At 36.1% G+C, this 13402-nt stretch overlaps 1 protein-coding gene across 12 annotated transcripts in view; it reads left to right on the top strand.

The window, feature by feature from the left end:
* The window catches only part of CEP70 (centrosomal protein 70), a 126742-nt gene that overhangs the window by 108201 nt on the left and 5139 nt on the right, over nt 1-13402 (top strand). For 11 of the 12 annotated variants that reach the window (XM_059391016.1, XM_059391013.1, XM_059391014.1 and 8 more), the window contains one exon: nt 1502-2183. The exons of the other annotated variant lie outside the window; for it this stretch is intronic. In XM_059391016.1, the coding sequence (XP_059246999.1) occupies nt 1502-1563 (62 nt within the window). In that variant the 3' untranslated portion in view covers nt 1564-2183. Of the gene's footprint in view, nt 1-1501; nt 2184-13402 lie in introns of those variants that run through there. 12 annotated transcript variants of the gene reach the window in all.

Here is a 13402-nt window from a genome sequence, read left to right as displayed (position 1 = left end):
TGGGGTAGCAGTTAAACAGGGAGGTTCTTCTCATTAGTAAACATTTTAATAGGTGCACAGGTAACACTTGTTTTAGAATCCTTCTACAGAAACTTCCTCTCAGATACTATGACACTCAGCATGGTTCATGGGGGATCATTTACTTCAAGAAGCCATGTCTCCCTGCATATGAGCTCTGTATTTATGTCATAGTTGAAATTCTGGAATTAAAAATAACACTTAACATTGGGAAAGTTAAATCTGGCAGACATAACTATGTTTATTATTACTAAATGTCATTTTAAGCATCAACTACAGAATGTTGAACTGAATACTAGATGTGGAGAAGGACTTTGTTGTTCTCATATAAGGGGTGTGATTAGCTGAGAATATTCTCATATTAGCTCAGATCCTTTTCAAGTTTCATTTATAAGGCAGATACCTCATTTTTAGTGAGAATACATGTACGATTTCAGAATGGGGTTCAGGGATTAACTTGATCTTATTATGATGCAAGGTGTGAGTCAAATTTTCTGTTGTAGATTTGCTTATATTTTTTTCTGATATCTTGACACTTTGTAAGTGGATCTAGATAAGTATTCTGACTGAAGTCAGGAGCTTGAGTAGCATGGGCTATACGTTTAGGTTAAAAAAAGCAACCAAAATTCAGCTAAACATGGAAGAAGAGAGGTGGAATCTAAGGAAGCATGTTTTATATAGAGGAAAATGAGTTTATAAACTGTGGCCTATCAGAATAAGGTAGAAAACAATGGTAAGAATCTAGAGAACTTGCCGCTGTCACTTGTAGGGGAGAAAAGGACCTTGTTTATTCAGCGTCCAAAAGCTTACAGACAGTGAATTTAACAGGCTGAGTGTAAGAAGACAGTTTCAGAAAGAGAAATCAAATTCACAAATAATCTGGCAGAGAAGAACCCGAACTAGTTGATCTCGTAAACTGGACCAGCCTAAGCTCTACAATACGTTGCATCTGAGATTTGTACTTTGCCTCACACTTTTTACTAGGTAAATGTGTTTCATCCTAAAAAGGTAGACCTATGAATGATCCTGCTAATGAGAAATTTTTCCAGTAGAATTAAGGAGAGGACTACCTTCTGTGAGAAAAAATCATTAAGTGCTCAGATGGGACCCAGAACAGAGACAGCTTTTACCCAGGATTTCACCACGTGGGCTCACCCATGTAATTACATAGATTTAAAGCGGCAATAACATCACAAACGTGGCCAGTAGGATTGCTTAATAAGGGCACACTGCTGATGAGATTAATATCAGAGTCAGAGGATACTTGAAGGTATATGGTAGCTTTACAAACAGATGCCCTGTGAAGCAACTGTGTCTGAATCAGTGACACTCTTATTATCACCATTAGAGAAAAATTTCACATGCATTAAAGTGCTAGTGTTGCCTTTGCATTTGAGATTTGCTTTGCTTAGAAATTCTCATTTCATCTGAGCCTATCACTAGATAAAGCTACTCTTTTCTTATTCTTGTTTTTCTGTTACAGAAATTGATGACTTGGATGCCATTGTACCTGCAGTAAAGAAATTAAAAATACTTTCATACTGAAAACAAATCAAATCATTTTTACTGTGTAAATTGCATTCTTACCATTCTGAGTATTTTGTAGGATCTTGCTTTGAGATAAAGGTTATAAATGTATTTACTCTCAGAATTCATCCCCTTCTTAGTATTGGGTCCTTCCCATCTATATTTTCATTAACTTTGAGATTCTTATATAGAAAACATTGTAAGCTAAAGTGGTAAGCATTTCTTCAGTGCTTAAAGTTTAAGACTGTTTTAAAGTGTAGTGTATGAGTAAAACAGAAACTCAGATTGCAGATAATAAAAAGGTTGTATTTAGGTTGAGGTTTTAGTGACCTTTTTGATTCTGGGAACAAGGATTGCCTGTGGCTCTCTTGAATTCAGCCAATAAGAACCTTCTGCTTCCTGGCAAGGAAATGGCACATTCTGTTAAGATAACCCTCAGGGCACTGCCTTTTCAAAGCAGGAGGAAGAAAAGGATGAAGGAAAAAATGTTTTATCATTGTGTTAGGATAGGAAATGAATTATGAGGTAATATAAATGAGCAGATAGTAGTCTCTCATTTAAAATATCTTTTTACAATCTTGATGTAATATACTTTTTATAAGGACATGAAATCTTAAATAAAGTTTTTGTGAAGAATTTCCAAATATAAGTGTCCTCAGTGACTTATTTATATTATGCACAAATAATGAATCATATTTTCTTACAAGGCCGAGCCTTGCTGCATTTTATTTTATGTGAGAATACTTTCCTTGCTGCCTTCTGCTGCTTCTCTGTTCTCAATATTCAGTCTGATTTTTTAAGGGACCAATGTTACTATACCCCCCCCCATTCTTTTATAAGTAGCAGACTAGATTTAAAATTCTTTAAATTGTTTTGCTAGGCTGCAGTTATATTTCTAAACTCTAGCCCAGAATTTGTGAAAGAATCTGTGTCTTTGAGGGTTAAGTAGAAAAAGTGATTGGGTACTCAATAATGTAAATACTCTGAGTTGATTAGATTACTCCAAGAAATTGCTATGAGGCAGTTGGTAAATCTAACATTATATGAAAGGAAGAAATGTAATTTAAAAATTATGTTAATTTAAATTCTGTTAGCTAGTTTAAGAGCCTCTGGTTAGCTCTTAGTTTAAAACAGGTTTTCAGACTCTTCCTCGAGGCCTCAGAGTTTTTTTGGAGGGTCACTGGAGGAAGAACTGCAGATTCTCTCTGTTAGATCTACTTTTATCCAGTTTTATTTATTGAAAATATAAGTACTGCAGTTATTGTTTAGCTCCTTTTTAAACATTTTAATTGATAAATAATTGACTAAGAAGCTATATGTATTTAAACTATACTATTTAATAAATTCTAATACACACACATATATACCTGTGAAACCATCACCACAATCAAAATACTGAACATACCTATCTCTCCAAAAGTTATCTCTTTGCCCTTGGTAATCCAACCCAGCACCCTCCTACTCGTAAGCAACAATTGATCTGCTCTCCCTCACTATAGACTCATTTGCATTTTATGGGATTTCATGTAAATGGAATCATACAATTGATTTTATTTATTTATTTTTAAAAGATGTTATTTATTTATTTGACAGAGATGACAAGTAGGCAGAGAGGCAGGCAGAGAGAGGAGGAAGCAGGCTCCCTGCTGAGCAGAGAGCCCGATGTGGGGTTCGATCCCAGGACACTGGGATCATGACCTGAGCTGAAGGCAGAGGTTTAACCCACTGAACCACCCAGGCGCTCCTCATACAATTGATTTTAAAAAGCTTTTTTCTTTTTTGGTCTGGCCTCTTTCCCTCAGCATAATTATTTTGGGATTTTTGCATGTTGTTGTATTTATTAACAGTTCATTTCTTTTTATTGTATAGTAGTCCATTGTATGAGTCTACCACAGTTTGTCTATCCATTCACTTACTGATGGAAATTTTAGGTATTTTGAGTTTTTTACTACTACAGGTAAAACCGCCATAAAGATTCATGTTGTTCAGATCTTTGTATGGACATATACCTAATATCCAGTGTCTTGAAAACTGTTTCATATACTTTGTTCTTTGTTTTGTTTGGGTTCTGGTTGGTAGAGGTAGAAGGGTAAATTTGGTTTCTTTTACTACATCCTGGGAGTGAGAGTTTGGAAATATTAAGTCTGAAAATATATAAAGTTTCTTGGGTTGTCTCTTCATTATTTTTTTCTAATTTTATGGCTCCGTAGTCAGAGTTTTGGTTTGGGGTTTTTTGTTTGTTTTGTTTTTTTGCATCAAGTCTTTGGAATGTGCTGAGAGTTTCTTTGTAATTTTCTATGTCATGAAATTTATACATATTCTACATGTTGCTTTAAAAAAAAGCGCCTCATCTCTATTTGATATATACTGCCAGTAAATTGTTTAAATCTACTTCATTTCTGTCCATTGTTTTGTCTTCTTGATTTGTTAGTTTATCGGAGATACTGAAATTTCTCTGGATTTGTCAAATTTGTTTTATGTATTTCAAACATATTTACATATACATATAAATTCATAGTTGATAATATCTTCTCAATAACTCTTGCTCCTCAAGCATTTCACTTTGAATGCGGGATTATCCTTTTAAATAATAGCTGTTGGATATTTATTTTCCTTATTTATTTATTTATTTATTTATTAATTTTTTAATTGTAAAACATAACACATGCTAAAAATGGTATAAACCACAAATGTCAAGTATGATGAATGATTATACGTGAGTACCCATGCAACAATCAAAAATATAGAACATCACCAGCACTCCAAAATACAACCACCATGTCCCTTCCTCCAAAGGGTAACTATTAGCTTGACTTATGTTTAGTCTCTTCCTTTTTTTTTTTTTTTTTTTTTAATATATAAATTGCTTTGCCATTTTTGTGTATGCCTATACCAGGATAGTTGAGTTTTACATGCTTTTGAACTGTATAAAAACAGTGAATCATGTTCTTTTTAGTGTTTGTTCTTTGGTTCAATATTATTTTATACTATTGATCTATGTTTTGTCTGTTGGGCCAGGTTATTTTCATTGGTGTCTAGTATTCCTCTATGAATATTACACAGTCTGTTTGTCTGTTCTGCTGGCAATTGATATTTGGGTTGTTTCTTGTTCCTGTCTGTTGTGAGCTTCTCTGTTATATATATGCATCCTTGTACACTTGTGCGCAAGTCTTCTGGAATCAATATCCAAGAAGTATAATTGCTGGGCCCTAGGGGAAGACACTTAATGTATACTGCCACAGAGGCTATGGTAGCTTGGGGGTTGTACATTGTAGCAGTTTTGATAGGGAATGCTTACCTTCAACTTAAGAAAATGCCATACTATTTTCCAAAGTGATTGTACCAATTTATACTTCCACCATTAGTGTGGTGGTGGAAGTATAAATTTTTTCCACATCCTGACCAATTGTTGGTAAGTCACATTTTTAATTTTACCATTGTAGTGTATAGAGTTATTATTATGGTTGTAATGTTTATTTCTGTGATTGCTAATGAAGTTAAGCATCTTTTCCTTTGTTGGCCATTTGTATTTCTTTTTTGAAGTGCTTAGGTAATGTCCTTTGTTCATTTTTCTGTTGGACTGTCTTTTTATATTGATTTGTAAGAGTTATGTATTTTGGACATGAGCCATTTGACTGTTAAATGTATAGCAAATGGTTTTTGCAATTCTGTGTCCTCTTTCCATTTTCCTATATAGTTGACTGTTGAACAACATGGGGTTTGGGGGTGCCACCCTGCCCCCATGTGGTCAAAAATCTGTGTACAAGTTTTGATTCCTCAAAAACATAACTACTACTAGCCTACTGTTGACCAGAAAGAAGCCTTTACTGATAATGTAAGCAGTCAGTTAACACATATTTAATATGTTTTATATATTCTGTACTGTACTCTTATAAGAAAGTAACATAGAGAAAAAAATGTTAAGAAAATCATGGGGCTCCTGGGTGGCTCAGTGGGTTAAGCCTCTGACTTTGGCTTGGGTCATGATCTCAGAGTCCTGGGATCAAGCCCTGCATTGGGCTTTCTAACTCAGCAGGGAGCCTGCTTCCCTTTCTCTCTCTGCCTGCCTCTCTGCCTACTTGTGATCTCTCTCTCTGTCAAATAAATAAATAAAATCTTAAAAAGAAAAAGAAAAAAATGTTAAAATCATAAGGAAGAGAAAATACATTTATAGTATTACACAGTATTTATAAAAATAATAATTATAAAATATATATTATAAAATATATAATAATTATATTATTATATATTATATATTATTATATATTATATAATAATTATAAAAAAAATCCACATGTAGGTAGACCCATGCAATTCCAACCCATGTTGTTCAAGGGTCAACTGTAGTTTCTTTTTGTGAACTGAAGAACCCAATTTTAGTATAGAGATGTATGGTCTTTATAGTTTAGTGCTCTCTGTCTTATGAAATCTTTCTCTAGTCACAGTTGTAAAGTTATTCTCCTATATTATCTTAGAGTTGTACAGTTTTGCCTTCTCACATTGAATCTAATCACCTGGAGTCAGTTTTGTTTTGTTTTTTTAAATGAAAGTATAGTTGGCATACAGTGTTACATTGGTTTCGGGTGTACAACATAGGGATACAACAACTCGAGGCATTATAATATGCTCACCATAAGTGTAGGTGCCATGTGTCACTATATAGTGTTATTACAGTACCATTAATTATATTTCCCATGCTGCACCTTTTATCCCTGTGACATACACATTCCCTAACTAGAAGCCTGTACTTCCTACTCTCCTCCACCCATTTTGCCCATCCCCCCAAAACCTCTGCACTCTGGCAACTACCTGCTCTCGACTTATGGATCTCTTTCTGCTTTTTTTTTGTCTGTTCCTTTGTTTTGTTTTTTAGATTTCACATAGAGGTGAAATCATAAGGTTTTTTCTTTCCTCTGCCTCAATCGTTTCACTTACCTTAATAACTCTATTGGTTCATCTTTGTTATCTTAAATGGCACAGTCTCATTTGTTTTTATGGCCAAGTAATATTATATTGTGTCTATATACCATATATCAATGGGCACTTGGATTGCTTTTTAAAAAAATTTTGCTTTTAATGATTGTAAATAATGCTACAGTAAACATAAAGGTACATATGTCTTTTCAAATTAGTCTTTTCATTTTCTTGGAGTGAATACTCAGTAATGGATTTACTGGATCATATGGTATTTCTACTTTTAATTTTTTTTAAAGATTTTTTTATTTCTTATTTTATTTATTTATTTGACAGATGAAGATCACAAGTAGGCAGAGAAGCAGGCAGAGAGAGAGGAGAAAGCAGGCTCCCGGTTGAGCAGAGAGCCCATGCGGGGCTCAATCCCAGGACCCTGAGATCATGACCCAAGCCAAAGGCAGAGGCTTAACCCACTGAGCCACCCAGGCTCCCCTCTACTTTTAATTTTTTGAGGAACCTCAGTGACTGTACCAACTTACATTCCCATCAGCAGTGGACAAATATTCCCTTTTGTCCACATCCTTGCCAACACTTGTTACTTCTTTTCTTTTTCATACTAGCCATTCTGATAGCTACAAGGTAGTATCTCCTTAGAGTTTTGATTTGCACTTACCTGATGATCAATAACATTGAGCATCTTTTTTTTTTTTTTTTTTTTTGAGTAACCTTTGCCCAACATGGGGCTCCAATGCATGACCCTGAGATCAACAGTCACATGCTGTACTGACTGAGCCATCCAGATACCCTTGATTTTGAGCATCTTTTCATGTGTCTGTCAGCCCTCTTCATGTGTTCCTCAGAAAAATGTCTGTTCAGGTCCTCTGCCCATTTTTTAATCAGATTATTTGTTGTTTGGTGTTAAGTTGTATAGGTTCTTTAGATTATTTGGATATTAACCCCTTACCAAATATATAATTTGGAAATATGTTCTCTCATTTGGTAGGTTGCTATTTTTTGTTTTGTTCATGGTTTCCTTTGCTGTGCAAAAGCTTTTTTATTTTTTATTTTCATTTTTATTTTTAAAAAATATTTATTTATTTTGAGAGAGAGAAAGAGTGAACTTGCAGGGGGAGAAGAAAGAGACAGAGAGGGGGAGTCTTAAGCAGACTCCTTGCTGAATGCAGAGCCCAACACAGAGCTCCATCTCACAACCCTGAGATCATCACCTGAGCAGAAATAAAGAGACGAAAAGCTTTAAATTTTGATGTACTCCCAGGAGTTTAACTGCTTTTCTTTCCTGTGTCTGAAGAGACATATCCAGAGTAATGTTGCTAAGTCCAGTAACAAAAAGATTACTGCCTGTATTTTCTTCCAGGACTTTTATGGTTTCAGGTCTCATATTTAGGTCCATTTTGAGTTTATTTTTGTGTATCATGTAAGAAAGTGGTCGTTTCATTCTTTTGCCTATAGCTGTCCAGTTTTCCCAGCATCATTTGGCATTCTAGGCTTTAGTAGTGGGTTTATAGTGAAGGTAAATGTATTTAGAGATCGTTTGACCATCTTCTTTAGTTTTTTCCTAATTATCATTTTTTTCTGTGCTTTTTTCTTTTTTTCTTTTTTTCTCTATTACTTTTTTTTCTCCATTATTGATTTAGAAGTTTTATAGTACAGCTTTGCTGATTTTTCTGTTGTTACTCTATCTTAGTAATTATCTTAAAATTTTAAATATATATTTAGGGTCCAATTAGCAGACAAACCACGTTGCATAGTTAGCAAACAGGAAAATTTAAAACAAGAATTGCTAACTAGCAAAAGGTAGTTAACTACCTTAAAAGGGGATAAAAGAGGACTCTAAGAAGTACAGAACAGCAGCTGCAGAAAGCATATACTACCCTCAGGGATAAAGGAGAGTGAAGAAAGAAATTGTGAAATTTGGAAGAATGCCTTCCAACTAGGTTGAGATTGAAAACTGAGGAGAGTTTTAGTGGCCATAGGAAGAAGCCTCCTTGTGGCAAAAAAAGAGCAAAACAACCCAACTTGCTTACTGGTGTTGAACCATGAAGGCCATGGTTATGTGGCGGAACCCAAGGACAGGAGCCAAAACTAAACTGTAAGGGGTGCTTCACTAACGGAGAACAGCCTTCACACAACAACCAGCTGGCTGCCATGGAAAACAGCACAACAAAAGAAAAAAGAAAAGCCCCTTTTTCTTTCTCCTCTGGCCTTGCGGTGTCTCTCCAATGCCTTCTACTGGGAAAGCATCAAGCCCCCTGGCAAAGACACAAGTTTGGTGTGCCCTGAATCAAAGCAGGACAAAGATAGGTTGATTTGGAGCTGAGAGGTGATAAGGTAGTATCTGACCCAAATCTATCTATAATTTATTTTTAAAATATAAAACTATATTTAGATTCCTAAATAAGATAAGGACCTGAACACTTTAACTTTCCACTGCACCAGCCTCTTATTCCTTTTTAAATGTTAATACTAGCATTTTAGTGCCACTGTGTTTTTGAAACCAGTTTTTCCAAAAATTTTTGGTTGCTTGTTATATTTTCTAAGCAGTCAAGACTTAGGTTAACATTTTGTGGATTTCTTTGGTCCCCATTGTTTCCCATGTGCCACTTCTGAATATTATACTTTCTTTCTTACTGAAATACATCTCAAGACCATTTTTCAGTTTGATGTTCTCATGTGTTTCATATTTTTTAAATTCCAATTTTATTTTATAATTTTGCCTGTGAGCTTCTTCTAATGGGAATTACCTGCTGCAGGGGTCTCACATGTACCCTGGATGGGCATGGCAACCCTGACAGCCAGTTTTGTGGTTGCCTGTGTCAGGGCTTCTCGTGATTGTAGATTCTGTACCAGTTTTCACATAAGTTACAAGGTTTGGTGTTTCTATACCAAGTCAATTGGGTGTAACCTCAGACCCCGTGTTCCTGTAAGACAGATGAGTTGACTGTTTCCACCCATTGTTGACAGCCAGCTCCTTATCCTCATTGGCAGCCAAGGTGTTTTCTGTTAAAAACTTTCAGGCTTCTTGTCCCTTACACAAGCCTTGCTTCTGTCAGTGTATACTAAAATTCTGCTTCTTATCAACCCTTAAATTTCCTCTTTGACCATCACCAGGAAATTTACCTGTGTTACTTCTTCATCAGCCCTGTTTAAAATAAATGCTGTTCATGGTTTAAGTAGGTTTTTCTCTGTGTTTGGAAGAGGAACGATAGGTTTTCGCTTGTTGGCCATCTTAACCAGAAGTTATTTTAGGGTTGCTAATATTCAGGATGTGATACATGATGTATTCCTTTATACATCTCTGATGCTTTACCATTTTCAAGGCACATGTACTTAGTGAACATTGCAAGGCCATTGTGAAGTAGACAGGACAGGCATCAGTTGCTTGATTTTGTTATGAAAACTTGTCACTCAAAATAGAAATCTTAGCAGAAACAAATTTTATTACACATCTTCCATGTACTTAGGATAGTCTTGGATGATGGGGGTTGAAAAGTCAGTTACAATAACTTAGTTCAGCTGGAAGGACAGTAAACAGAAACATTAAAATTCAAATATGAGTAGTTCTTAGTGTGTGACCTTCATAGATAATCTAATAAGCCTTCTTTTTTATTTTTAAAAATTTTTTATAAACATATATTTTTATCCCCAGGGGTACAGGTCTGTGCATTGCCAGGTCTACACACTTCACTGCACTCACCATAGCACTTACCCTCCCCAATGTCCATAACCTCACCCTGCTCTCCCGACCCCCCTCCCCCCAGCAACCATCAGTTTGTTTTGTGAGATTAAGAGTCACTTATGGTTTGTCTCCCTCCTGATCCTATCTTGTTTCATTTATTCTTCTCCTACTCTCCTAACCCCCCACGTTGCATCTCCACTTCCTCATATCAGGGAGATCATAGGATAGTTGTCTTTCTCCGATTGACTTATTTCACTAAGCATGATACCCTCTAGTTCCATCCACATCATCACAAATGGCAAGATTTCATTTCTTTTGATGGCTGCATAGTATTCCTGTGTGTGTGTGTGTGTGTGTGTGTGTGTGTGTGTGTGTATCACATCTTCTTTATCCATTCATCTGTTGATGAATCTAGGTTCTTTCCATAGTTTGGCTATTGTAGACATTACTGCTATAAACATTCGGGTGCACGTGCCCCTTTGGATCACTACGTTTGTATCTTTAGGGTAAATACCCAGTAGTGCAATTGCTGGGCCGTAGAGAGTAGTTCTATTTTCAACTTTTTGATGAACCTCCATGCTGTTTTCCAGAGTGGTTGCACCAGCTTGAATACCCACCAACAGTGTAGGAGGGTTCCCCTTTCTCCGCATCCTCGTCAGCATCTGTCATTTCCTGACTTGCTAATTTTAGCCATTCTGACTGGTGTGAGGTGGTATCTCATTGTGGTTTTGATTTGTATTTCCCTGATGCCGAGTGATGTGGAGCACTTTTTCATGTGTCTGTTGGCCATCTGCATGTCTTCTTTGCAGAAATGTCTGTTCATGTCCTCTGTCCATTTCTTGATTGGATTATTTGTTCTTTGGGTGTTGAGTTTGCTAAGTTCTTTATAGATTTTGGACACTAGTCCTTTATCTGATATGTCATTTGCAAATATCTTCTCCCATTCTGTGAGTTGTCTTTTGGTTTTGTTAACTGTTTCCTTTGCTGTGCAAAAGCTTTTGATCTTGATGAAATCCTGATAGTTCATTTTTGCCCTTGCTTCCCTTGCCTTTGGCGATGTTCCTAGGAAGACGTTGCTGCGGCTGAGGTTGAAGAGGTTGCTGCCTATGTTCTCCTCAAGGATTTTGATGGATTCCTTTCTCATATTGAGGTCCTTCATCTATTTTGAGTCTGTTTTCATGTGTGGTGTAAGGAAATGGTCCAATTTCATCTTTCTGCATGTGGCCGTCCAATTTTCCCAACACCATTTATTGAAAAGGCTGTCTTTTTTCCATTGGACATTCTTTCCTGCTTTGACGAAGATTAGTTGACCATAGAGTTGAGGGTCTATTTCTGGGCTCTCTATTCTGTTCCATTGATCTATGTGTCTGTTTTTGTGCCAGTACCATGCTGTCTTGATGATGACAGCTTTGTAATAGAGCTTGAAGTCCAGAATTGTGATGCCGCCAACTTTTGCTTTTTTTTTTTCCCCCATTATTCCTTTGGCTATTCAAGGTCTTTTCTGGTTCCATATAAATTTTAGGATTATTTGTTCCATTTCTTTGAAAAAAATATGTGGGATTTTGATAGGGATTGCATTAAATGTGTAGATTGCTTTAGGTAGCATAGACATTTTCACAATATTTGTTCTTCCAATCCAGGAGCATGGAACATTTTTCTATTTCTTTGTGTCTTCCTCAATTTCTTTTCATGAGTACTTTATAGTTTTCTGAGTATAGATTCTTAGCCTCTTTGGTTAGGTTTATTCCTAGGTATCTTATGGTTTTGGGTGCAATTGTGAATGGGATTGACTCCCTAATTTCTCTTTCTTCTGTCTTGTTGTTGGTGTAAAGAAATGTAATGGATTTCTGTGCATTGATTTTATATCCGGACACTTTACTAAATTCCTGTACAAGTTCTAGCAGTTTTGGAGTGGAGTCTTTTGGGTTTTCCACATGGAGTACCATATCATCTGCGAAGAGTGATAGTTTGACTTCTTCTTTGCCAATTTGGATGCCTTTAATTTCCTTTTGTTGTCTGATTGCTGAGGCTAGGACGTCTAATACTATGTTGAATAGCAGTGGTGATAATGGACATCCCTGCCGTGTTCCTGACCTTAGCAGAAAAGCTTTCAGTTTTTCTCCATTGAGAATGATATTTGCAGTGGGTTTTTCATAGATGGCTTTGATAATATTGAGGTATGTGCCCTCTATCCCTACACTTTGAAGGGTTTTGATCAGGAAGGGATGCTGTACTTTGTCAAATGCTTTTTCAGCATCTATTGAGAGTATCATATGGTTCTTGCTCTTTCTTTTATTGATGTGTTGTATCACATTGTTTGATTTGCGGATGTCGAACCAGCCTTGTAGCCCTGGAATAAATCCCACTTAGTCGTGGTGAATAATCCTTTTAATGTACTGTTGAATCCTATTGGCTAGTATTTTGATGAGAATTTTCGCATCTGTGTTCATGAAGGATGTTGGTCTGTAATTCTCTTTTTGATAGGATCCTTGTCTGGTTTTGGGATCAAGGTGATGCTGGCCTCATAAAACGAGTTTAGAAGTTTTCTTTTCATTTCTGTTTTTTGGAACAATTTCAGGAGAATAGGAATTAGTTCTTTAAATGTTTGGTTGAATTCCCCTGGGAAGCCATCTGGCCCTGGGATTTTGTTTGGAGATTTTTGATGACTGTTTCAATCTCCTTACTGGTTATGGGTCTGTTCGGGCTTTCTATTTCTTCCTGGTTCAGTTGTGGTAGTTTATATGTTTCTAGGAATGCATCCATTTCTTCCAGATTGTCAAATTTGTTGGCGTAGTGTTGCTCATAGTATGTTCTTATAATTGTTTGTATTTCTTTGGTGTTAGTGGTGATCTCTCCTCTTTCACTCATGATTTTATTTATTTGGGTCCTTTCTCTTTTCTTTTTGATAAGTCTGGCCAGGGGGTTATCAATCTTATTAATTCTTTCAGAGAACCAGCTCCTAGTTTCATTGATTTGTTCTGTTGTTTTATTTGGTTTCTATTTCATTGATTTCTGCTCTGATCCTTATGATTTCTCTTCTGCTGGGTTTAGGCTTTTTTTGTTGTTCTTTCTCCAGCTCCTTGAGGTGTAGGGTTAGGTTGGGTACCTGAGACCTTTCTTGTTTCTTGAGAAAGGCTTGTACTGCTATATATTTTCCTTTCGGGACTCCCACAGATTTTGAACCGTTGTGTTTTCATTATCATTTGTTTCCATTAATTTTTTCAATTCTTCTTTAATTTCCTGGTT

Source organism: Mustela nigripes, chromosome 2 (genome assembly GCF_022355385.1).
Source record: "Mustela nigripes isolate SB6536 chromosome 2, MUSNIG.SB6536, whole genome shotgun sequence".
Classification (NCBI taxonomy): domain Eukaryota; kingdom Metazoa; phylum Chordata; class Mammalia; order Carnivora; family Mustelidae; genus Mustela; species Mustela nigripes.
The sequence above is the reverse complement of the archived record's forward strand: the minus strand, read 5'-3'. Positions and strand labels throughout refer to the sequence as shown.